Below are 26,410 nucleotides of genomic sequence, written 5' to 3'. Positions count from 1 at the left end.
ATCATCAGCCATTCACTTGATACAGTCAAGGTTAAAAGTACTACAGTATTTACATGCTCAGTGTATTTACAGCAAAGCTTTTATGAATTATAAAAAAGTATGGTAGTATATTCATTTACAGATTTGCTTCAGATAATGAACTTCAGTTCTACTGTATGTTATATATATTATACTTTTCCACATCAATATTTTTATTATATTTACAGAAGAAATTTTTAGCTTTAATATTAACTAAATCTGATAGTAATTTCAATAAATAATTTCTTAAATATTTTATTAATAGATTTTATTGCCACTCAAGGAAGAATGTTGGAAAGTACGGCAAGACAAAAGTTTTGGCAAATTATTTCTGCTGTTGAATATTGTCATGATAGACATATTGTTCATAGAGACTTAAAGGTAAAATTATAAATCATTATCTTTTAGATACATAGCCAAACGATTGCCTTAAATACTTAAATACTTATAAATCCACTAATTTTAATAATTAATACTATGTAATTTGCTACTAGAGGTATATGTTAGGTGCCATATCTTATCTAAATTAATAATTATAATTTAAATAATTTATTAAATAATTTAGAATCATCTGGAAGAAAAAAACTGGCCTGGAGCAGAGCTAATTCTTTTCTTCTTTTATAAATGAATTATTTTGTATTAAAATATTAATTAATTATAAACGAAGGTAATGTTTTAATAATTCCATAACAAAATTTTCAATTAAATTACAGAATTGGTTACAGGATCATTTCTAGTTTACTGGATTATGGAATTAAACTCTACTTCTGATGTGGATATTGTATTTATCAGATTTTACCTGAAATGAGACATTAAATGTAGTAAAATATGCTTTAAAAATATAAATTATACAAAAAGAGGTTCAAGAATTTTCAAGGTTATTGTGGTTATCATATGATCCAGTAGGTTCTAGAAATTTGGTATTTTAATTCTATGAAATATACAAAATATACATCTTTGGCTGAAGCTTTGTGTATAATTAAGCTGAGCTGTAGTCCTTATCAGATATCCCTAACATGTTTTCTAAAAGCTGTGTAACCTTAAACAAAATGTTATTAATCAAAGAGATTTCAAAATATCTTCCTTTCACTTGGAAATGATTACTTTCTAAAAATCTCTTAATTTAATATATATATTTCCTATTAATGAAAATCTTACGTCCAATATTTTTAAAATTTGTAATTGAAAACTTATACATTACAACAAACTTACATTACTGTTAGTTACAATTTGATGATTATGAATATTGTTTTATTGTAAATCTGTACCAGCGCAATAGATTTGAATTTCTTCCATTACAAAATAACTTTGTTCTATTTTGAATACGTGGTTCTTTATGATGCATAATTAATACTGAAAATCATTTGAGCTATTTTTTCTATATAATTCCTACTCCATTAATGTCAAACAATTGGCTGGATTATCTATCAGGTATATTTTAGCCTTAATATAGCCCAGCAGATCATTTGGAATTAATTAAAATCAGATTATTAGATTTGTTGTTGTTGTTATATATATATATCCAAAAAATAACACTCAAAAATAAGATTAATACTCCAAAAAATAACAAATATGGTAAAATATACTTTAATGGGGTTGTTTTTTTGGAGTATTAATCTTAAAGAGAGATTAATTCACTATAAACATGATGTTTAATTACATACAAAAACTTAAATATGGCTTAAATAAAACACTAAATTCAGTATAAAAGCACTTTTGCCTACAATGTTTGAGCTTTTTCAGTTGCTGCTAGAATTTAAATGGAACATAGAATATACTGAATAAAATAAAATTTACACTTTTCTATGCTTAAAGCAACATTATAATAAAATAAAAAAAATCTATTCCAAATAATAATGAAAACTATTATTTGTAATTTAGTTACCTCATTGAAAGTGACTGAATCATGAATAACTTATACATTACAACAAACTTACATTACTGTTTATTGTAAATCTGTACAATGTTGTTGTACATATTGTGTGCCACTTATGAGAACACACAATGGTTCCAAACTGGTTTAATCATTCTTAAAATATTATTAACATATATCTTGGTTAACTGACATTTAGAGAATCCTATAAATGCAAATGTGAAATTATCTTTAATTCTGAATTTAAAATATTAAACTTTAATACTTTTTAAACTTTATTCAATCTTTAACAATTGTTTTAAAATTCAATGATATAACAACAAAATGTTGAAAACTTCTAAAGGTGAGTGTTTTTCATTAATAAAGCAATTAATATATCTTCAGTTTATATCAAATAAGTTATATTTAATTTTAAACTAAAGAAACCTTAATTGTTCTAAAAGCAAAATTGCTTTTCATGAAACAGACCAGAGATCTAACTTTGTTAAAATAAGTCTGTGACTCAAACCAAATTTTTGTATGAAAGTCATTATTAAAAACAAAACAAACTCAAGGGTACAAATAGAGAAATAAGTAGGGCAGGTGTCATGGATGTCATAAGGGAGGCAGTTGCTAATAGAATAGGATGTATAATTATTTGAATTACGAAATTATTTAAAAAAATAAACTATAAAGCATAATTTGTTGGTCATCTTGTAAGATAAATTTGCATACATTTTGGCTGAATACCAAGAGGAAGGTGTGTGTAATGACGAAGGAAGATTAGCATACTGACTCAAGTTATCATGTCTCAAACCTCTAGAAAAGAGGAAGGTATCAGAAATTCTAGTTGCTCTTCTGATAAACTTATTAACCGTCCCACCTTTTCACTTGTGAGATTATTGTATGATAATATATATAAAATCTTAATATAAATATAATTGTGTTTTAATTCATTTATAAATGGACAGGAGGCTGTTCTCTGTTATAAATTGTATTGTATGTAATTTTATAAGTTTTTGTTTTTGTTAAATATGCCTTCTTTATTAATGTAAAATGTTTATTACTGTCATCTTTGCATAGCATGTGAAACTTTAAAATGAAATTATTCTATTCTAAAACAGTTTTCAGGAGAAAACATTTTGTTTATCATTAGTTAGCAATCAGAACCTCATATCTGCATTTCCTAAAATTTTACAGGAGAGCTAAAAAATGTTGTTTCAAGAGAGCAAAATTTTGAGTAAATGGTTGAGAATTTTTGAAATTGTCAGGGAGAGTGTTTAAAAGGTACATACCACTTATGAGGTTTTTGACAATATACAGAGAGACTTTACAACACATTAGCACAAAAATGTGGTTTTGACTCATTATTGGAGATACGAGATTTTGATTGCCAACTGATGATATGTTGAAATCAATTGAGACTATTAATTAGTACACATAATTATAATTTTTGAAATTTTTTTTATTTTATCATCAAATTTGTGAAACCATTAATGTTAAATGGAATACAGAATTTTTATTCTCTGCCTAAAATGGTTAATTTAGAAATAATCTTTTCTTTGTTAAAAATTATTTTCTTAGATCTTTCTTAGATCAAAAAAACAAAAACAACCAAAATGTTATTCTTATAAAATTTAATTGTAATTTTACTTTTACTAACAGTTCTTTAAAATACATAATGCTAAATGTTTCAAAAATATTGAAAAAAGGTTACTCAAGTGATCAGTATTAAAATTATCCCTGATGTCAAAGTATTATCTTAATAGACTTCATAGAAAAAAGTGATCGCCAATGTTTCAAAGATTTAAAATGACATTAAATTCTAACAGAAATAAACTATGAGAACTCTTCTTTCCATTAGAACTTAATGTCATTATATGAGAAAACAATATAATTTCACAGACTGTTTAGTTTACGTTAATTACTAGAATATCCTTCAGAACAAATTTTGTGTGATATAGTTTAAATTATTCAAAAATTCAATAGAACAACCATAATTTTCTACATAATTTTTTTAATTATTATAATATAGAATAATTTAATATTTGTTCATTTTATTTTGTGTAGGCAGAAAACTTACTTTTAGATTCCAATATGAATATAAAGATTGCAGGTAAGCTTTCATAAAAAAGTTATTAATGCTTATACATTTTTTTAAAAATTTAGTCTCACGAAAAAAATATTTAGAAATATATTAAAATTTATTACTATTATCAGTATTCAAAAATATATTAATTATTATTTAGAAATGTAAATAAAGAGATAAAAGTCATTAACTTTGAGTGATTATATACTCATTGCCATAAAAATTAGTGCACCAAGAAGGAGTTGTTGGAATCAAACAAAACTTTACATGTGTGAGTGTAATGGTGATATAAGTTAGTGATTACAAAATAAAAGCAAAAGAATCATTTATTGCAGAAAAGACTACAAATGAAAAGAGGTTCTAGTATCCTGTTGGGTCACCTCTAGTGTGAATACATGATGTGATGTGAGTGGGCATGGAGACATACAGGTGTCATGTGGTGTCCTGTGGCATCTGTAATGTCCAGTTGCTAGTTCAGCTAAACTCCTAGGCTGTCCAACTTGGCATTCCAGGTGATCCCAGACATGTTCAATTGGTGACAAATCAGGGACTGGGCTGGCCGGGGAAGTGTAGCAATTTGGCAGAGGCAGTCCTGTAACACCTTGCTGTATGTGGTCAAGCATTGTCCTGTTGGAAAATGGCTCTTGGGAGCCCTGCCATGAGAGGCAACACATGTAGCTGCAGGATGTCACTAACATTCCACTGGGCTGTTATGGTCCCATGGATCACTGCTAGAGGTGACCAGCTGTCATATGTGATGACACCCCAGATCATCACACCAGCTTTGGGGCATGTGCCATTCCACAGTGTAAGCAGGATTGAGGCATTCACCATGGGCCTCCAGATACAAACATAGCCATCATCAGAGCCCAAACTGAATCTGGATTTATCATTGTAGATGATCCAGTTTCATTCCATTGCAGTCCAATCCTGTCAGCAGGAACACCACTCCAAACAAAGGCAACAGTGGGTAGTGTCAATGGCAGCACATGTAATGGCTACTGTGATACTAAATGTTCCTCACCTAGGCACTCAAAATGATATGGACAGACATAGTGGCCTGTAATGATGGCACCATATCATTGTCAACCATCTGTGTTCAGATGGTGGACAATGATATGATTGGCTGTGTGCATGCTTGTTGGAGGACCAGCAGTCTTCTTGGGCTAGTAGTCTGCTAAGGGGGTCCTGAGTCTAAGCACCCATGTGTGTGAGCTTTCTCTCATTCATTGGTCCCAACACAGAATGGCCTAGGTGGTGGGCTGTTCAGCAAGATGACCATTTGGCTTCTCTCAACCTGATGATCCTTCCTCTCTCAAACTTGGTTAGTTCTTCATATCATCTTCAATTGTGATGTAAAGGCATTAGTGATCTGTTGCAGAGGGACACTGTATCTAGTGATACAGTGTCCCTCTACAGGTAACATCAAAACTCCTTTGAATTGAGTATGGATGGTATGAAACTCTTGCAATTTTGTTAGCCTATATAGTCCGTACAAATTTATTCCTTACAGGATAAGCAGCTCAACATCTTTGCATACACCTGATTGTGAAATACTATATTATCCATATCCTATAAACATATAAATGCCAGTGTTAATATTTGGACTGTTGGAGCTCTCAATTTTACTTTTTTAACACATTTTGTTTCATTTTCTATCATTTCATAATTTAAATCAAGAATGTCTTGTGGACACTTTCATCAAGGGACACCAAATTTGCTGCACACCCACTTGTGACAGACCTGGTCTTGGTTATATATTAGTTATACTTTCAGTTTTTAAAAGTTTAGAAAAATCAACAATGATGGCATTAACAGAAATTACTTTATCTTACCACTTATTTTAAATTTGTAAGGCAATCATTTCCAACAAAAATCATAATGCCACATTATCACCCTGCCATCCTGGACTTGTCTTCCCAAACATAAAATACAGTGAAATCTGACTATAATAATCATAACTAATGTATCAACTGGCTATTGCTATCATAACCAGTCAGCCTCAAAACACTATATAAAATTAGTTAAAAATAATCTGCCTATTATAATCAAACTTGGCTATTGTTATCAGCTGTGGTAATTACAGTAGAGAGAAGTAATAAGAAAATTTGCACTACTGTAAATGAACCTATTCTTCAAAACTTACTTTTAACAAAAACATACCTTTTATCTTTTACATACTGTACACACAACAGGAATACTTAGTAAATATGTAAATAAATCTTTTCATGAAGTATACCATTTATCTTTTCAAAATATATTGTTTAGACATAAACAAACCTCATGTAACCCAATAAATTTATAATCTGGTGGTTGTTTGCAAAAATATATTTTAAAGCCAATGAGTGGGGATAACACATGTGCCATTGTAATTTCTCTACTTTAATTTTGTGATCTATTGAGTTAAGAAGATTATACAAACTGCTCTACAAAAAAACCTTTTGGATCATGACAGAAGCAAAGCAAAAGCATAGAGATTTGTCTCTTCAAGGAGTAAAAAATTTTAGAGTATTACAATAAATTTCCCAAAATGAGTCAACATAGGGCAGCTATGCACTTAAAACTTTCACAACCACTTTTAAGATCTTAAAAAACAGATCAAATGTAGAAATTTCTTCACTTTTTAGCGACAACATGGATTGGAAGAGAGAATAATCTAAGAAGGATAGTTGAGTCAGCATTTAAAATTCGGTTTAGTAATGTTTGTGAAAAGAATGTTCCAGTTAATGAACCTGTTATGTGTCATAAAGCAGAGGAACTAACAAACCTATGGGCAAAGATTTCATTGCAATTGATGGATGGTTCAACAGATGGAAAAAGTGAGAGAATATAACATATAAATGTCTTTGTGGTAAAAAACCCTTGGGTGTTTTAAAGGTGTCAAAAGTTTTCCTGTTACATACTTTTCTAGTGCAAATGCTTGGATGACAAATGTCATTTTCAACAATTGGTTAAGTGGGATCATAAATTAAAGCAAAGAATTGTCTTGTTAGTAAACAACTGCATGACACATATAAACAATTTGTCATTAAAAATATCAAAATGATCTCCTTATCTTCAAACAATACATCATTAATTCAGCCATGCGACCATAAAAACTTGCTGCAGGCAAATTCATGCTCAAATTATAGCTGAACTTGCATTGTATTAATCTTGGATTTCATCAAGTGCAATTGTAAAAGATTTCCCTTCTTGTTGCATTGCATTTGCTAGCAATGTCATGGAAGCAAGTCTCAGAAAAAAATCATTGAAAACTGTTTCCAAAAAAGTGGATTTTTTAAAATAAATGCTGAAACTTCTACTTCTGAAAAATTAAATCTTACAGTTTAAATTTGCAAAAAATTCCAGGCAATATATCTAAAAACGAATTTGGAACTCAGGTGGATACAGATAGCAATATTCAAGTGGCAGTTACAATGACTATCAGAAATATGTCAAAAATGTTGCTGATGATGACTCCAAATTATCAGAAGAAAATGAATCTATCCTAATTACAGAAGAGGAAATTTCAGAAGTTCCTCCAACTGATGCCCAGATGTAAGAAACTACAAATTCTTTGTCATAGCAGGCAATATAGAGTAAAACATTTTGAAAAGCATTATAATCATGAGAATTATATTCAAAAGCAAATAAATGCAAACAAATCATAAGTTTTTCAAATAAATTTTATGTTGTTTTCAAAAGCACTTGTTTATAAGAAATGTAGTATGTATAAATGTGTAATATTGTATTAAGTGTACAGTTTGTGATAAATATAAATTGTACAAATGTCATAACTTTGCAATAAATTGAGTTCAATAATGAAAATTTGTATTTTCTGTTTAATGTTATTAGCTATTTATTGTTATCAAAAATTGCAAGTCCCAAAGTGAACATAATAAGTAGATTCCACTGTATACTGTAGATACTAAAATTTATATCCATTTAATTTTATTACATTATTTAGCCTTAACTATTATTACTATTATAATTATATATTTTATAAATAATAAAATATATAATTATAATACTCAAAAAATGTTTAATCCTGATTCAAACATTCAAGGAATCTGTAATATTTTTAGTATTTTTTTTTATATTTGTTTGATTGATCTCCATCAATATAGTATATATAGTATTTTCAAATTATTATATAGTAAAACAATAAAAAATTTTGTTGTTCAGCAGCCATTTTGTATTTTCAAATGAACTTCAGGTGGTTCTATCTCAAATATTCCTTTCCCCCATTTCACTTATTTAAAATCACATCTCTAAAAATTGCACTTGTAATAAACCACAGTACTATTACTCAAATCTTTAAAATGAAGTGCAATTTTAGAAATTAGAGTAGTAGTACAGTGGTTTATAATCACATCTACAATGAACTGTTTAAAAAATAAATAAATAAAATAATGATAGAAAAATGGAATGTATGAGATGATAAACTAGTTTAAGATTCTAAATTGATAAGATTGTAAACTAATTTAAAGTCAATTTTTTAAAAGTAAATCCAAATATGAAGTAAATGATAGTGTGGATTATGTAATAGTTTTATTTCTATTCTAGCAATTTTCTAAAAAGGATATGATGTGGTGAACTATACATAGGAAATTACAGTAATAAAAATATTACGTGATGCAAATTGTTTTACTGTCACAAGTTTATATTTATATTATAGAATTATTTGAAGTTTTTTAATAAATTTAAATTTGAATATTTAGCATTTCCATAATATTTTATAACAATAGAACAAATTGTATTATATACTCAAATAGTAAAATTTGAAAACAATATTATAATGTTCTTTCTGAATGATAAATAGCTGTATATTTGTTGGAATCTATTAATATAGAAAATATATTACAAAAACTTCAAATTATTTGAATGAATTCAGTATGCAACTATTGCCATTTTTCCTTATATAGTAATTTCAACTTTTTGTATTAAAACATTATTTGTTTTATCAGAAATCTGGACAAATAACAAAAATAAATAACTTTATTTAGGATGAATTACAGTAATAATACCTTAACAAAAATTTCAAATGTTTTATAATTCAAAAAAACAAATTAAAAGCATTGTCTTAAAACTTATTACACCAACTAAACAATCTTTGACAACTCAATATTCATACTATTTATGAATATTTTAAAATTTACATTGGACTTTAAATACATATAATTTCAACTTTAAAAAGTTTTCTGGTATAAGAGTTTCATACTTGCATAAATCTATGAAATTGTTGAAGAATTTTCTTATAATAAATGCAATACTTTTGAGTAGTATTTAATTGTATTGATATATAAAATACTTTAATATATAAAATATTATTTTAATTTCAGATTTTGGATTTAGTAATTTCTATTCTACAAGAAGTCAACTAACTACATGGTGTGGCAGTCCACCATATGCTGCACCAGAAGTTTTTGAAGGAAAAAAGTATATTGGACCTGAAATTGATATATGGGTAACCTTTTCATTTGCTTATGATAAATTTGAAATAGAATTAATGATAATGCATAGTAATGAATTGTTACTAAAGTAAATATTGCTATTATATAATATGCTTATTGTGTTACTAACTTGTAAGAGGATTCTCTTAGTGACCACAAAGCAGAAAGAAAAAAAATCTGCATGCAAGCTGAGGGTGTGAGGGAAAGCATTAAAGTATTTCAAAATAAACTTTTTTACATTAAACAAAGTTATTAAAGTTAAAACAATTAACATTTGTTTTAAAATTTTTACTTAAAATATTTTTTATATAAAAAATTAATGCACACTGTTTTTTTACTAACAACTGCAGATAATTTTTACATTATCAGAACATTAAAATAAAAAAAAAATACAATGTGATCATGATTTATCTGATTCAATTTTGACAAAAAATTAAAATAAGAAATTTGTTTTTTCTGATGAAAAAAGATATAAATAAGTCTTATTACACATCTAAATTAAAATGAACTCATTAGATAAATTCTTACACAGTTTGGACTAAATTTATATGCTGTTTTTAAACTGTGAATGTAAAATAAAAAAATTAGCACTTGTACAGATACCCCTTGTACAACAGCATTTCTACAACACAGTTTCACTCTAACACGGTTCAAAAATTGGGGAAATCTCTCATACAACACAGTTCAAGAAATTGGGAAATCCTATCATACAAAATTTCACAATTTTTAAGTGCAAACTCCATTACTTGATATTTTATTCAAGAAAGCATGCATGTTGTCTCAAATTGGCTTATGGATTTTAGACTATTGAAATTTTCAATTTGTTTTGAGCCTTTCATCAGATTTTCTTAAATGAAAACTGATAGTGCAATTTTTTTCTTCCTTGCCCAAGCTTTCCTATCAATCAGGTGTCATTGTCGTTGCTTTCAGACTTTAGCCTTTAAGAACTGTCACTGTGTTTTGTTTTTATAGATTAATCTTTGTATTGAGTAGTTTAAACATTTTTAGGTAGGTGTTATTAAACTTTTTTAGCCATAGGTAAGTAATCATTCGTAAAAATGACAAATGAAATACTATGATATCTCAGTATTCAAACTTTAATAAACATGTTTATTAAAGCAATCAATAATTAACTAAAAATCATATTTCTATTAGTAACAAAAAAGAATAGTATACTTTTGTTAACTTTTAGAACCTAATCCTAAGTTTCGCACTAGTCCTTTGTTTCATATAGCCAGTGGTGATATTCAGTGGGTTCACACAGGTTCGGCCGAACCCGTTGTTAAAATTTTCAGTTTTCCAAACCTTGTTAAACACACGGAACATTTCTCAGTGGTTTTGTTTTTTTAAAAAAAATATATTAAAATATACATATTATACTCTGTAATACTACTAAACTAGAGCCTTATACCCCGTTCACACCGAGCATTTCAATCTAGATTGTGAGCAAGGTCGGGGACTATGTCTTGGTGCAATCTCTCTCGACTGAAACGAGGTTTAATTGCGATCGATTCAAGAGAGTTCTTGAAACTAGATCCAGTCATAAGGGAGATCCCACAATCTCACATGCGCGAGATAATACAAGATGGCTGTGGAAGACATGTCGGGCTATGGACAGCAAAATAAAAAGGATATTGTATTATGAGAGATGCTGACATATGTCTATTATCAGCAGTGCCATTCAGGGTGAAAAATTTCTCTGCCTAAAAAAAAAAAAAAAAAAAAGGTCAATAGCACTAATACACTAATATACCATTGTTACCTGGTCTTTGCCCAGGGCCCCTTATGTTCCAAATACGCCACTGATTATTAGATATATTGCAAGAAAAGGTATTGTATTTATTTCTAGCCAAAACTTCCATTTTGTTTGTCGGTGATTGTTAGGGAAAAATTTTCTGCTAGCGAACCCTTTGTTAAATATTTCGAATATCACCACTGCGTATAGCATGGCACTTTTTTGGAATGTAACTACTATGTTATATGAAGGATACCTATATATTATTTACATTTCTACTGTACAAGTGACTTTCAGTTGAATTTAAAAAAAAAATTTTTATACAGTACATAAATAAAACTTGCAATGAAAACATATAACTTTCAATAACTTACTTCTTTATACTGTATTTAGTGTACCTAGGGTTAATTCCTTACTTGAATAATGAAAAGGAGAAATGCCAGTGTCAGTCTACTAATGTTTGATGTGAGATGTGTCAGAAGTACTGTCTAAAAATATAACTGTGAAAACCTCATTTGGAAAGTCTGATACAAAGAATTGCTACAGAGTGATGGTATTAAAGATTAGCATAGTATTTTTAAATTACATTTATATAAAACATGTAATCCACTGTATTGTCTGTTTAATTAAAAAGTTTTGGAGAATAGGAAAATTAGGAAATTTTTGTCTGTTGTCCACAGAAGGCTGTGTTTGCTTAATCAAGAAAAAAATATATCTACAATCATATTACTATGCCAGGACTAATCCACTAAATATAGGTGTCTGCCAAATCCAGTGCTTATAATTATCAATATTCAAAGTTTACATACACAATTCTATCAATGTTTCCTTACCTGTTCTGTAGGATGATAAGTAGCAGTTATAACTCTTCTAATATAAGAAAAAGAAAAATATAAAATTAATGCCAGATTACATCAGGTTATATTAATGCTACTAATTACTAATTAAATGTCAAGTAACTTGACTTAGAAGTAGATATTAGACACCATTGCTTGACAAATTTAATAATTAATTTAGAAGGTTTTGAAAGAAAAGAATCAGCCCAAAGTGGGACTTGAACCTGCAACTCCTGCCTGCTATGCAGATGCATGACACTACCTAGTTCTCAATCCAATCTTCACTTCCAGATCTATTAATTTAGATATAACCAGTGGTGATATTCAAAATATTTAACAAAGGGTTCACTAGCAGAAAATTTTTCCCTAACAATCACCGACAAACAAAGTGGACGTTTTGGCTAGAAATAAATACAATACCTTTTCTTGTGATATATTTAATAATCAGTGGCATATTTCAAACGTAAGGGGCCCTGGGCCAGGACCAGATAACAATAGTATATTAGTGCTGTCAACCTTTTTTTTGTTTTTGGGAAGGAAAATTTTTCACCCTGAATGGCACTGCTGATAATAGACAGATGTCATCGTCTCTCAAAACACAATATCCTTTTTATTTCGCTGTCCATAGCCCGACACGCGTTCCACAGCTATCTTGTATTATCTTGCATGCGTGACATTGTGGGATCTCTCTTATGACTGGATCTAGTTTCAAGAACTCTCTTGAATCGATCGCGATTAAACCTCGTTTCAGTCGAGATTGAAACGGTCAAGAGAGATCGCACCAAGGCATAGTCCCAGACCTTGCTCACAATCTAGATTGAAATGCTCGGTGCAAACGGGGTATAAGGCACTAGTTTAGTAGTGTTACAGAGTATAATATGTATATTTTAATATATTTTTTAAAAGAAACAAAACCACTGAGAAATGTTCCGTGTGTTTAACAAGGTTCGGGAAACTGAAAATTTTACCAACAGGTTCGGCCAAACCTGTGCGAACCCACTGAATATCACCACTGGATATAACCAATATTCCCCCCTGAATATCACCACTGGATATAATATAACCAATATTCACCACTGAATATCACCACTGGATATAATATAACCCATATTGGTTATTCATGGTGCTGACTGGGAATGACTTCAGTGCCATGGCCTATAACTCCCACCATGGCACTCAGATGGCTAGTTGTGGTTTGAGTCCTGCTTCAGGCAGATTCATTTCTTCCAGAACCTTTTAATTATTAAATATTAATTTAATTATAATCATTAAATTTATCAAGAGGTGGCAGCTAACACCTACCTCTAGGCCAAATTACTTGACATTGAGTTAGTAATTAGTAGCATTAATATAGTCTGATGTAATCCAGCAATCATTTGGCATTAATCTAAAAATCAGGTTTATTGATGCCTTTATCACATGCATATTTCAGCTGATACTCAAATATTCAGATAGGATAACTTCAATATTATTATTTTAAAATATAAAATATTTGTAAAAATGTTTTAAAAATTATAAAATAGAATATCAATAATGTTATGTTACACTTCATTCAAAATAAAATTATTATTCTTATTGTGATTTCAGAGTTTAGGAGTGGTGCTTTATGTTTTAGTATGTGGTGCTTTACCATTTGATGGTTCTAATCTTCAGATATTGCGAGAACGTGTATTATCTGGTCGTTTTCGTATTCCATACTTCATGTCTTCTGGTATTTTATTATAACTTTTTTACTTTTACTTTATAATTTAATATTTATTTATTTCATTATAACTTGTTAAACTTGAAGTTAGTTTGCATGTAATATTAACAATGTTCGACTGATAACGAATTGACATTTGAAATATAAATAATAATAATAAATTACTTTGTCATGATAATAAGTATAATTTATATTAAATTAATTTTCTTCAGGAAATATTTTATGGCAATTATATATACAATTTTATTTTTAATAATAAAACTGCTCTATTTGGAACTGGAAAAACTCTTTGAAGATGGATTGGTTAATTTGAAAACACGAGAATTGATTGTATTACAGTAGAGAGTCGTTAATCCGAATCAATTGAGGACTGGGATTGTTCGGATTAGTGATCTCTTCGGATAACCGATTATGTACGAAAAAATATATTAACCTGTCTGATGTTCAAATTTTTCTCCATTGTGTGTCACTTCGTGTTGAATTTTCGTCGATTTTAAGCCTAACGAAAATTTTTATAATAATAATTGAGGCTATTGTATCGTTAAAAATTATTTCTTTATTTTGTACAAACAAAATAAATATATTGAAGAATATAAAAACATGAAAATTATACTTTAGAAGTAAATCTAGTATCAAAAACGTTCGATTCAGCACGACACAGTCCAACTGAAAATCGTTCGGATAACTGGCGATTCGGATTACCGGGGTTCGGATTAACGACTCTCTACTGTATTATTTACAGTTCCTGATAAAATAGTTCTGTTGTTAAATATTTGATTTTAAAGTGTTTTTTGAAATAAGATTTGTTGCAAATAAAACTGAATTTGTTTTGAGATAATTTATTTATTATTTTACAATGTTTAAATCAACATAATATAAAAATTTATATTACTTTGTTATGAAAAATTTATACATATATTGCAAATTTATGAACTATTTTAGATTGTGAACATCTTATAAGAAAAATGCTAGTGCTGGATCCATCAAAAAGATATACCATTTCTCAAATTAAAGAACATAAATGGATGCAAAGTGTAGAGCCTATTCCACAAATATTAACAACCAGTTATCTAAGCTGTGATGATAAAAAACACATTAAAGCTGGAGAATTTAATGAACAAATTTTGAATTTAATGCAAAGTTTAGGAATAGATATAACCAAAACAACCGAGGTAATATTATTATTTTAAATTAACATTAAATTAATAAATAATATAATTAAAATATATATAAACTAAAATACTTGATTTTCTGATTCTTGATATTTCATATCACTATATTATAAATCAGGGATCACCAAACTATAGCCCACGGGCCCATGAAATCAGTTCATCTGGCCTGTTGCCACACTGTGCCACAAATGAGCTAAAATATAATTATTTAGATGAAAATATCAGAGATTGTAGATAAACTTACACTTATTTTAATTTTTTCTACATAGTAAGTATCAATAAAAATGCCAAAATTGGTCCAATCTGATTTTTGCATCTGACAGTAACATAATTTTTAGGAAAATCACTGAAATAAAAAATTTGGCTACTTTGGATATCAGAGAGCTTTTTGAGTAAGTACCTGCAGTGAAGTTTCTAAGAAAAGCAATTACAAGCTTGCTGCAGCAATCATGTTTGTGTACTGGTAAATAAATATATTGGTTGCCTTTATTTTTTTTGTATTTAGTGTGCCATATTGAACAAAATGGTTATGTGGCCCACACTCTCATTCTCTCAGTTATGTGGCCTGCTGTAAAAAAAGTTTGGTGACCCCTGTAATAGATTATCAGATGAGACAGCAGTTGGAGTAAAAAGGAGACACCACATTCAGACTTTTGCATATTTCAGCTGATAATGATAAGTTGAAATTTTTGTTTATTACGGGATAAGATTTTCTGCCAGTTTTGGTTTTGTATCAGCAAAATTATTTGTAAAAATTTTCTTTTCTTGCCTGTTTTCTGATTAATCTATGATTTTAATGCTTTAAATAATCTTTTATACATTTGTAACATAGGAAAGATTTATTTTTTTTTACAGTGGCTGTCTTAATAAGAGATTTTACTTTTTTACTAAGCCCTTTATCACATGCAACTCTATTGTCCAACTTTTGGATATTCAACTTGTGTATACATTTTTAGAAACTCATTAAATCTAGAAGTCAGGGAGTGCCTGTATGTTTTAAAAATTAATTGCTTTTTATTGTAATTAAGTAGGCATTAATTATAATTTAATATTAATAAAGCATAGACAAGGTAAACTTTTTAAAATCAGTAAAATATATTTTCATATAATTGAACATAAAATCTAAAAACTTTGAAATGAATTAACTTTGTTGAAGTAAATAAAGTAAATTTCAAATAAAATATGATCATGAAATTTTTCTTTTTTGATGTTATTGAACACAAAAAGTCTTTAGTAAAAACAAACATGGAACTTAATTCTTGTTTATTATCTTTTAAGATAAAAATTTCTTTCAAATCTTATTATATATTTTTTAATAATTTTTCTTATTTTTTAGTCTCTTAGAAATGAAAAATATGATCATCATGCAGCAATTTATTATTTACTGCTGGAAAGATTACGACAACATCGATCTTCTGTACCTACATTAAGCTACAAACCAAAACACGAACCTCGCAGATCTAGTAGTATGACTGAACAAGCAACTAGGAGATTTACATCATTTTTTTATCCATTTTCAACAGTATCATCCCACAAATTATGTTCTAAAAAACTTTCTTATAAACATCATGTTAGTATATTCATACTTGAAATTTATTTTTTACTTTAATAATAATATATTCTTGATTTAATTTATATATTTGAATGAAATAAAATTTTTGATTTTAAAATATTAATACTGTAGTAAGACGATAGTCAATATATGAAATCTATTTTCATGAAAATAAACTATATTGATCAAATTCTCTTGCTAACAGCATTTAAATCAATCAATAAAAAATTAATAAAATTGATAAAAACTAGAAATGGGCAAATATTACTTTTCTTGAATTTGAATATTAACCAGATCTCAAATATTCAAATACCTTGAATACTTAGTAAACTTAATTAACTTATGTAACTTAATATTTATTTAACTTGTTTTACTCATTTCAATATATTAATAAATTAATAGTGAAACAGAAAGTAAAAAGAAAAATGATTTAATAAACTTTAAGAAATGAAACTTCAAACTTTTGACTTTGACTTTTAAAGTAGCTTGATTTAAGTACTTTTATCTCACCTTATAGATTAAAAAATAATTGTTCTCATTCTCATCTACTGCAAGATTTTTATTTAAGATAACAGAATTCAAACATTCCTGAGGAGGGCCTCTAAAAGAAGCCGAAAACATTTAAACATTAAAGTTTCTTGTTCATTTACTGCTGGAATTAGCATTTAGGTGTGAATTTTGTTAGAATTCAAAAGTGTTCAAGATCAGGACTGTTTCTTTTCTTGTCACAAATTAAACCAGAAGTGCTGTCTGTACACAGTGGCAGATTTAGGAATATCATACCAAAAAATAAAACAAAATCAAATTTATTTGTTTAAACTTCAAAATTTTGTTTTTAAATATACAGTGGACAAATATTGTTTATTGCAGGACTTCTTAACCTTTTTGAATTCACAACCCCCTTATCCATGAAAATTTTATGCAACCCCTAGTACAGGTATATAAATAAAATAAAATCATTAATCATTGATAATAAATCATAAAAAAAATTTATTTCAAAACAATTGTTTGGTATACATATTATTTTATCATTTATTACCATTTGTTAAAGACAAACGCAAATTTACACACTAATAAGATGGATGTGCTTGTTTATTTTTGCATATAGAATTAAACCTTGACCAAATATTTGATACACAGGACACAGTATCAAAATGTCAGTCAATGTTTTTCAGAGATGACTGACATTTTGATTTTATAATCATCAATGCTAAAAGCACTGCTTTGCATAAATTCATAGTACAAATTTTTTATGATTCTACATTCATTTGTGACCCCCCTTTGGGGTCATAACCCACAGTTTAAACCCTTTTTTTATTGGATCATTTGTAATACAATTGTCATGCACATTTTAATAAAAGGTACTTATTAATTATTTAAATATTCCTAATTTTTGAATTATTTACCCCTTTGGCACTTCCAGATCTGCCACTGTGATTGTATACATACGGTGTGATGTTAGAGATATTCATAGTATTCACATTTATTTTTTTATTAATGTAATACTCAAGATCTCAAATCTCAAATACTTTCTAGTATTTGATTATTTGTGGATAATATTTGCCCATTTCTAATAAAATCTAATATAAAATAATGATCATTAAAAAGTTTTGGAAAGGATAGTCATTCTTTTGAATTGTATTGTAGTTTCTATGCTATTATTTCTTTAGGAAAGGAACATTAATCCACACCAACACTTTGCCTTGTCAGACTATCTTTACTCCATGCACATTTTGGGAATTTCAATATGGTACTTCATTTTTCTTTTGTTTTTAACAAGACATCTCTGCAGTAGGTTTGTAACAATGGTAAATTTATTAAAAATTCACTAAATAACCAAAAAATCCAGTGCACAAACTAAAAATTTAATCAAAAACAAATGTCTTCTGTCATTTTCAGTGATTATCTTCAGGTTTACATTAAATTAACAATATAGAACAACATATAGAATAAACTTTATAAATTTAAATTGTTTATGTTTTCAAAAATCCTCTGAAAAATTTTATATTACATTAAATAAAATATTAATATGATATAAAATTTTACAGTAGATTTGTAAACAGACTCCACCACAAGTGTGGCAACAACCAATCTGATCAATGTTCCATAAATATAAGTCTGTAAAGTTTATTTTATGTGTTGCTCTATATTATTAATTTAAAGTAAGCCTGAAGATGATGCTGAAAGTGATTGAAAACATTTGTTTTTGCTTAAATTTTCAGTTTGAATGCTAGAGTTTTTGGTTATTTAGTGAATTGTGAAACATCCAGTTTATTAGAGATTATTGTTAAAAATTTGTTTATTCTTTCTTAAAAGATCTGTTTATTAAAGTAATAGGAGTTGTTGTTTCAAAATCTTTGAACTGATTCTTAAAGATAAAAACTAAAAAAAAAAAAAAAATGAAGTGTCATACTGAAGAGGGAGAAGAAAGTTCACAAAATACATATATGGCATTGGTGAAATAAAGATGGCTTGATGAGGCAAGCATTGGTATGGATTAGTGATCCTTTCCTAAAGAATTCACAGCAAATTTTGAAAAGTTTACTTCATTCATATATAATCATAATTTAATTTTTATATTTACAATTAAACTTAAAGTTCTATTCATTGAAACTGTACAAATTATTGCTAATATTTTTGAGCTGTTCAGTTATGTTTTCTTCATTATCTGAAGAAAATCTATCTGAAAGCAAACCAAAGCATTAAGGTAATAAAACTTTTTGCAGTTATAATGAATAAAATTTAATATTTTCATATAATGTTGAATTAGTATCATTAATCTCACCAACATGTAAGTAACCTTTTAACTAATGATTTTAATTTTGAAAACAATATCTGAACTTTCTTAATTAACAGTGATCAACTGTGTCAAATGAAATGAAATAATCCTAAAGAATTTAATTCAATGTTTTCTAAAAGAGATCATTCATTAAAATAATAAGAGATGGCATCTTGCCTCTTTCTAGTGACAAATTATTTAGTAATTAATTTAAACGGATTTTACTGGTGTAACTGTTGTTATCTGGAAAAGCATGATGTACAAGGACATCATGCTTTTCCAGCTTTCACTGCTAAAATTGGGAACATATATTTTAAATTAAATAAATTAAAAATTGAACCCTATATTAACAATGTCAATCATTTTTGCTCATTATTTTTCATAATTCTCTTAAACTAAAAATTATTTATTGCTCAATTGCTTAATACTGAACAATTTGAACGCTCTCATTTTAATAACATAAATGAAAACATATCTGACATACTGTGTATCTATTGTTATTACAGATGCAATTTAATTTCAAAAATGCCCTTTGTTGCAACACACCCCAACTCAGCTCAGTTCTCAGCTCCAGTCCAAATTCATAACTTAGCTTGCAGCTCATCTGTCAAGACCTCAGCTCAGCTTGCATTTTCAAACAGAACTGAAGTTCACTTTGCTGAACTAATACATTAATAATATTTTATATTATTATTGTATTTCCTTGAATTAGCATCAGGCTTCAAATAATTGCCTGCCTTGATTATGCACTGGAAAATTTTGACCAATGTAAATGAATAAGTGCTAAGCATTAATTCAAGGAAATGTAGTAATTATGCTGCTCTTCTTTTCAACTGCACCAAAGAAAAGTTGGAAAAAAGTTCTAATTTTTTTTTTTTTTTGTTCTATAAAAGTGAATTAAGAATTAATATTCATCAAATGCTTTAAGCACAATTTGGAGACATTATTTTATGACAGTGTGTGTACTTATGGATTGAAAAGTTTAAAATTGTCAGAAATGTCACCATTAATTTACTATAGATAAAAATTGAAGGAAATAGTTCATCTTTCTACTAAAAACTTTCTTTTCTGAGGAAATTAAACTTGCAATGCATTGCTGACCAAACTTCTTTATTCCTTCATTTTTCAATGCACTTGAAAAAGCAAGGGGAGTATGTTGAAAAACAATGTTCTAATAAAAACACTACTAATGAATTTTATAATTATATTACATGTAGCCAAGACCACTTCAGATCTTTGGCATTCAGAAGCAATAATTATTTTGGCCATCCTGTGTACATAAATTAATTAAAGACACAAATACTACATGAAATTTATTAAATCAAATTTTGGCAATGATTTTTAATGCTCTATAACTTTATCAAATGTTAATGATTCCACTATTCCCTATACTATTAATAAAATCACAAGGCCAGAAATGTTTGCATTTGACAGTCAATTTTTTCTATAAAGTTTAATTTTGAGGAATAATTTGGATATATGAAAATTTGTAAGACATGAAAAGTTCTTAATGCCACAGATAAGTTGGGATAAATCTCAGAAACCCTTCTGTATGTATGAAATTGGCAAAATCTATTGATGAAATTTAGTCATAGATATGTTCTTTCACAAAAAGAAAAACAAAAATCTCAAGTGAGATTGCATCCATCAACATTTGCAATAATTTATATCTTTGTTAGAATTTTCTCTCCCAGTTGACAAAACTTTTTTTAACATTTTATTATGAATTTTCTTCAAATCTTGTAAATTTTGGAGGTAATCAAAAGACAGTACATTTGATATCATTAGCTGAAAATTTTCTCTTAAAAGTAACTACAATTGATTCAAAACTGCATAAAAGAGATTTCTTTTTATAGTCATTGTCATCATTTAATAATGATTTAGTGAATTCATATTTGAATCTTTTATTGATGCTTTCAGAATCCTTATTTTGAAGCCTATTTTTCAAAACTCTGATTTTATTACTTGAAATTGAATCAAAACACAATTGGAATATTGTGTTTTCAATATTCTATCTGAAGACACTAAAATGAAATAAAGCAAAAATACTCCTTGAAATTAGTTCATATTATATTTTTATTTTGAATTTATATTTCTTTAGCACTCTTTTAATGAGGATATAGTTTTCCAAGAAATAAAACAGTTTTGGTTTTAGGTTTCCAAATCTGAAAATGTTTATGTAATAAGGTAAAACTATTCATTTGTATTAAAAATCACTATTGAATTAAAAGATGTTATTTAATATGTTTAGTGTCCAGTTGCAAATTTATAATTTTTTAAAATTTTTTGTAAAATTTACATAAAGGATATTATATATTCATAAAAAGTGATCTTACACAAATTATAAAATTTTGCAAGCAAACATTCCAGAAACATAATAATGTCCCATGAAAAAAATATTATTTTAGATTACATTTACTTTATGTTATATACACTATGTGCATTGAACTTTTCTCTAGTGTCAATAAAAAGTTTTAGTTTTTACAGAATTGCCAAAAAATAATATGTGAAACATTATTAAAATATACATTTTATATGTTTTAAAAGGTACTGAAGATTCAAATTTAAAAACAATAATTCAAAATTTTCTGAAATATAGCTATATACAGTCAAATTTCCGATAACAGTCACAGCAGCCATTTATTCAGGACCTTTTTTTTTTGAACAAAATTGCATACAAAATATTCTCTAAACAACAGCCAGTTTTTATGTTCCCATCAGTGGCCATTGTTCAGAGGTTTGACTGTATTTTGATTTTACATATAAAAAAATCTTTTCAGAATTATTTTATCAGATTTCAGTCAAATTTCTTTTTTATCAAATGGCATTCAAAAATTGGTGCCACTTTTAAACTCCAAAAATTTAGTTTGATTATTTTTGACTTAAAATCATAAAATGTAAATTATTTCATTATCAAATTTCTCTGCTTGAGAAATAAAAGTATCTTAATTTTAACATTATATTGAAATTTTTTTACTTTCTTAACATTTAAATTTTCTATTCATTGATTATCCTCAAGTATTTTTAAATCTATAATTTAAGCATCTATAAAAACAACAGTAACAACAGAATCCTTAACAGTATTAATAATAATACAGAAAAAAATTGGATATATTAAGACAACATATACATATTGTCTTATAGCATTTTAATAATAATGCTGAAAATATAATTATAATAAAAACAAAACTATTATTATTATTATTATTATTATTTATAGTTAGTAACATTTATAATATGCATTACATGTATTTTCATGCATAACCCACAATAGTATATCTATGGAGAAAGTTACTCCATAGATGTAAATTTACTAGGATATAGTACAATTTTGTAATATTGCAATAGAATTGAGGCAGAGCCAGAAAGCAAGATGCAATCCTTGTACTTGTTAGACACAGAAAAAGTGATCCTTGTACCTGATGGTCACAGACAAGCAAACTTTGCACATCACGAAAGAGGTTATCTTTGCATCTGCCAGTCATGGGAGAAGCAATTCTTGCACTTACCAACACAGAGAGGCAATCCAAGAACAAAGCAATAGATGCCAATGTCCACCAGTGCTAAGTGGATAAACTACTGAACACTTGTAGTTGGTTGAGTTTATGCCTGGTGAATGGGCTGGTTACATGAGTTTTCCAGGTTTTCTTCAGGTTAGTAACACCTAAATAGGGGCCAGTTTCCTGCATGCAACTATATCCTTATCATTTACCACAAACTCATTTAGACAAGACAGATTTATTTGCATCTTCTATAAAAGCTTTACCTACAATCCCATCTACAAGACCTCTTGAGAAGTATTCTCCCTTGGCAGATCATCCATATTGCATTGCTGTATAGGAATAAAACCAAAACTACAAGCAGTTGATGTCAATTGCTTTGTTCTTGTGTTCTGTTCGTTTTTTGTGTCTATTTTCTGTTAGGTGCATGAAATGCTGCTTTTTTTTTTATTTGACCCCAAAATTCTGTTAGACATGTTCAAGCAGCATGAACATTGTCACTTTGTCCCCACCTTATATTGAAAATGAAAGCATGGACCCCTATTTTCTACATTTACATTTATGTTTTGGATTCTTCATCGCAATCAATGAAAAATGGCAAAGTTTTATCAAAATTAGTCCATCATAAGCCACATAGATGTGCTAGCAACCTGGGACATCATGTGACAAAGTCGTATGATATTGCTTTGTCATAAGCGCTCTTGTTAGGATCTTGTATCTCAAAAATGAAGTCATGAACCATTATTTTTTATTTTACTTTTGGATTCTTCATAGTAATTAATGGAAAATGGAAAAGTTTTACCAAAATTGATCAAATAGATTTCAAGAACAAATGCAATTCTGTAAGCCACATAGAAGAAGCTTCTCTAATGCTCCACCTCAATAAAGACATGTAACCCATCTCATTGCAGTTACACCTATAACCTAAGTATATAAGCTATACTCTCTTCAAATTGTCTTTTAACACAAATAGTCTGTGTGTTGTTTGTGTTAAAAAACACAAAATGTGTTATGTGCACAAATATATGATATGCTAGATATAATTATTTTTATATTTTAAAAATTCCTTTTATTAATTATGTAAATTATTTTTTCTAGATTAAACCATCTCTACATTCTATTAAAACACAATTTTATAATAAAAATATTGATGATAAATTGTCAAGCATCAGGTGCTACAGTCCAGATCAGAAACAAATGACAAGTGATGAATATAAAATGAAACTTTTATCCAATGAAGTTATTCCATATTTAAATAATCTGCATTCCATTTCTTCACATACATTTAATACTAGTCCTTTACAAAGTAAAATCACAACATCTATAGATGAAGGTGTAGAAGCAGATATTAGTGGAGATTCTCTTGAATCCTGTGCTTCTCCTACACAACATCACTCATTATATTTGAAATCTAATAATCAATCAACTTTTCCAAGCAAAGAATACTATCAAAAAAGTCCTCCGTTATGTAATCTAACTCAACTCAGCTTATCTGATTCTCCAATAGGAAATATCAGTTCTGAAAACAGAGAAAATAATGAAAGTTTTGATTCTCAAATTGAAACAGATATGACTTCTAGTCTACCGTCTTGCACTCAGGAATTTGAAACTCCAATGAATTTTTATGGCACAACTTTTGTACAACCACCTTTATCAGAAATATCTCAATATTCTTTGCATCCTATATATTTTAATGCCATTAATCCTTTACATGTTCAACATGATACAATGGAAATAGAAACTAGTAATATACAATCACCAGGTTATTTCAGGGAGGGTAGAAGAGCTTCTGATGGCTTAGTTGCTCAAGGATGTGAAATGTTTTCTACAAGGTTATGTGATAAAGATAAAGCCAGAGGCATGTTAGCATTAAATGATATCCAACAGGAACAAAAGCAATTTCAGATGCTACACAGAAGTCCAATTTCAACACAAGAACAAATACGACAACTTGAGTATTTTCAAAATTCTCCTATAAATGTTTTGAATAATACCTGCATGCAACTATATCCTTATCATTTACCACAAACTCATTTAGACAAGACAGATTTATTTGCATCTTCTATAAAAGCTCTACCTACAATCCCATCTGAAAAGAAAGACATTTTATATGAAGATTTGGAAGATATGAATGCAACTGTCCAAGGGATAATTTCCAAACCTCTAGATGAATTTATTGGAATACCATTTGACCAAACAAAGTCATTACAACAACAACTACTACAGCAGAGATTACACCAGAAAAGACAAATATTACAAAAACAACGTTGGCAAGCAATTCATCAGTCTTCTTACAAACTTTTACCTCAAACATCAGTATTTTCAGATGAATCTATTGATTTATCATTAAAAGGAATTCAATCTAGTTATGAATCTTTACCCTTCCAGTCTGTAACAGAAAATGCATCTTATTCATCCACTATTAATACAGATAAATATTCAAGCAAATCCATTGTATCTGATAATTCAAATTATTACATTTCTACAAATGAATAACATTTTAATAGCTTAAAATTCATCACCATTTTACAAAGTGAAATAATATTTAATAATATATGATTTGATAGATAATTATTGTCTGGTTATAGGGGATAAATAAAATTTGTTCTTGATAAAGGATATCATCATAGAATATTAAAATTTTTTAGTAAAATTGGCTCATTTTATTATAGTCTTCCTATTTAAAAACTTAAAAATTATAAATATTTTAGCTAGAAATGGTATTTTATGCTATAAATGCAAGAAAGACACATAAGTGTATGTGAAATGGCTTAATAATTTCTTCAGTCGTTTTTGGATTTATTCTAAAAGAGCAATAAAGTGTTTTAAGAGTTATTTAAGCAGTTTATAATAGCAATATATCAAAACGTTTTAAAGATAAAATGCTGGGACCATTACTTTAATATATAATGAGTCAAAAAATATTCAAGATTTAAAAATATAAGAAGAAATAATTGAGTCATTCTAAGTAAATTTGAATTGATGGAATGTTACAAACTGGATATTTTTTATATATTTTTTTTGTTAAATGATAAAAATGGCACAGATTAATTATGAAAATTTTGTAGAATATTTCACAATAGCTTACTTATATACTTTGTGTGTGTCAAATTTGATAAACTTATACAATAGTATTTTGTCTTGTGCAATTAGGTATTAAAACTTGGTTAAAATACTAAATGTTGCAAAATTTTGGTGCTGCAATTTTAGCAAGATAATAGATATATAAAATATAAATAAAATAAATAAATAAATATATATATATAATATATATGTTGGCAATCACATTTTAAAAAGAATTATTTTATAATAGCTAAAAATATAATATAAATCAATTTTAGATTAGAAAATTATATGTAAAAATTTAGGAAAAAGTTTTATAAGCTATATATAAATAAAGTTTTAATACTGGAATTATGTTTGCATATAAAATAAATATTATAGAGAAGTTTGTGAAGAAAAAATTTTAATTACTGAATAACTTTGGAAAAATAAAACAACTTGAAATCATTTTATGTATAAGGTATTTCTGTATTTACAATTACAAAAAGTTTATTGTAAAGAAAGAATCAAAATTTTTTGAATGCTAATATATTATTGATGAATGCACATAATTGTTGTAAGTAAATATATAATGCACCATAAAATTATATGATAAAATGTAGGAAAAATATATAATAAATTATTTAGAAAATAACATTTGTATATAAAAAATAATAAAATTATTGTTTAATAAAACTTAT

The 26,410-nt window shown here is 27.7% G+C and overlaps 1 protein-coding gene across 1 annotated transcript in view; it reads left to right on the top strand.

Moving 5' to 3' along the window:
- LOC136975885 (serine/threonine-protein kinase SIK2-like) overlaps window positions 1-25,940 on the top strand; it is a 43,223-nt gene extending 17,283 nt beyond the window's left edge. Inside the window, exons 4-10 of the mRNA XM_067271038.1 lie at window positions 284-399; window positions 3,941-3,986; window positions 9,281-9,405; window positions 13,550-13,673; window positions 14,607-14,836; window positions 16,173-16,406; window positions 23,766-25,940. Of these exons, the coding sequence (XP_067127139.1) occupies window positions 284-399; window positions 3,941-3,986; window positions 9,281-9,405; window positions 13,550-13,673; window positions 14,607-14,836; window positions 16,173-16,406; window positions 23,766-25,163 (2,273 nt within the window). The 3' untranslated portion in view covers window positions 25,164-25,940. The remainder of the gene's footprint in view (window positions 1-283; window positions 400-3,940; window positions 3,987-9,280; window positions 9,406-13,549; window positions 13,674-14,606; window positions 14,837-16,172; window positions 16,407-23,765) is intronic.
- The last annotated feature ends 470 nt before the right edge of the window (window positions 25,941-26,410 follow it).

The sequence above is a fragment of the Centruroides vittatus genome, unplaced genomic scaffold (genome assembly GCF_030686945.1).
Source record: "Centruroides vittatus isolate TY-2023 unplaced genomic scaffold, ASM3068694v2 contig_391, whole genome shotgun sequence".
NCBI lineage: Eukaryota > Metazoa > Arthropoda > Arachnida > Scorpiones > Buthidae > Centruroides > Centruroides vittatus.
The sequence above is the reverse complement of the archived record's forward strand: the minus strand, read 5'-3'. Positions and strand labels throughout refer to the sequence as shown.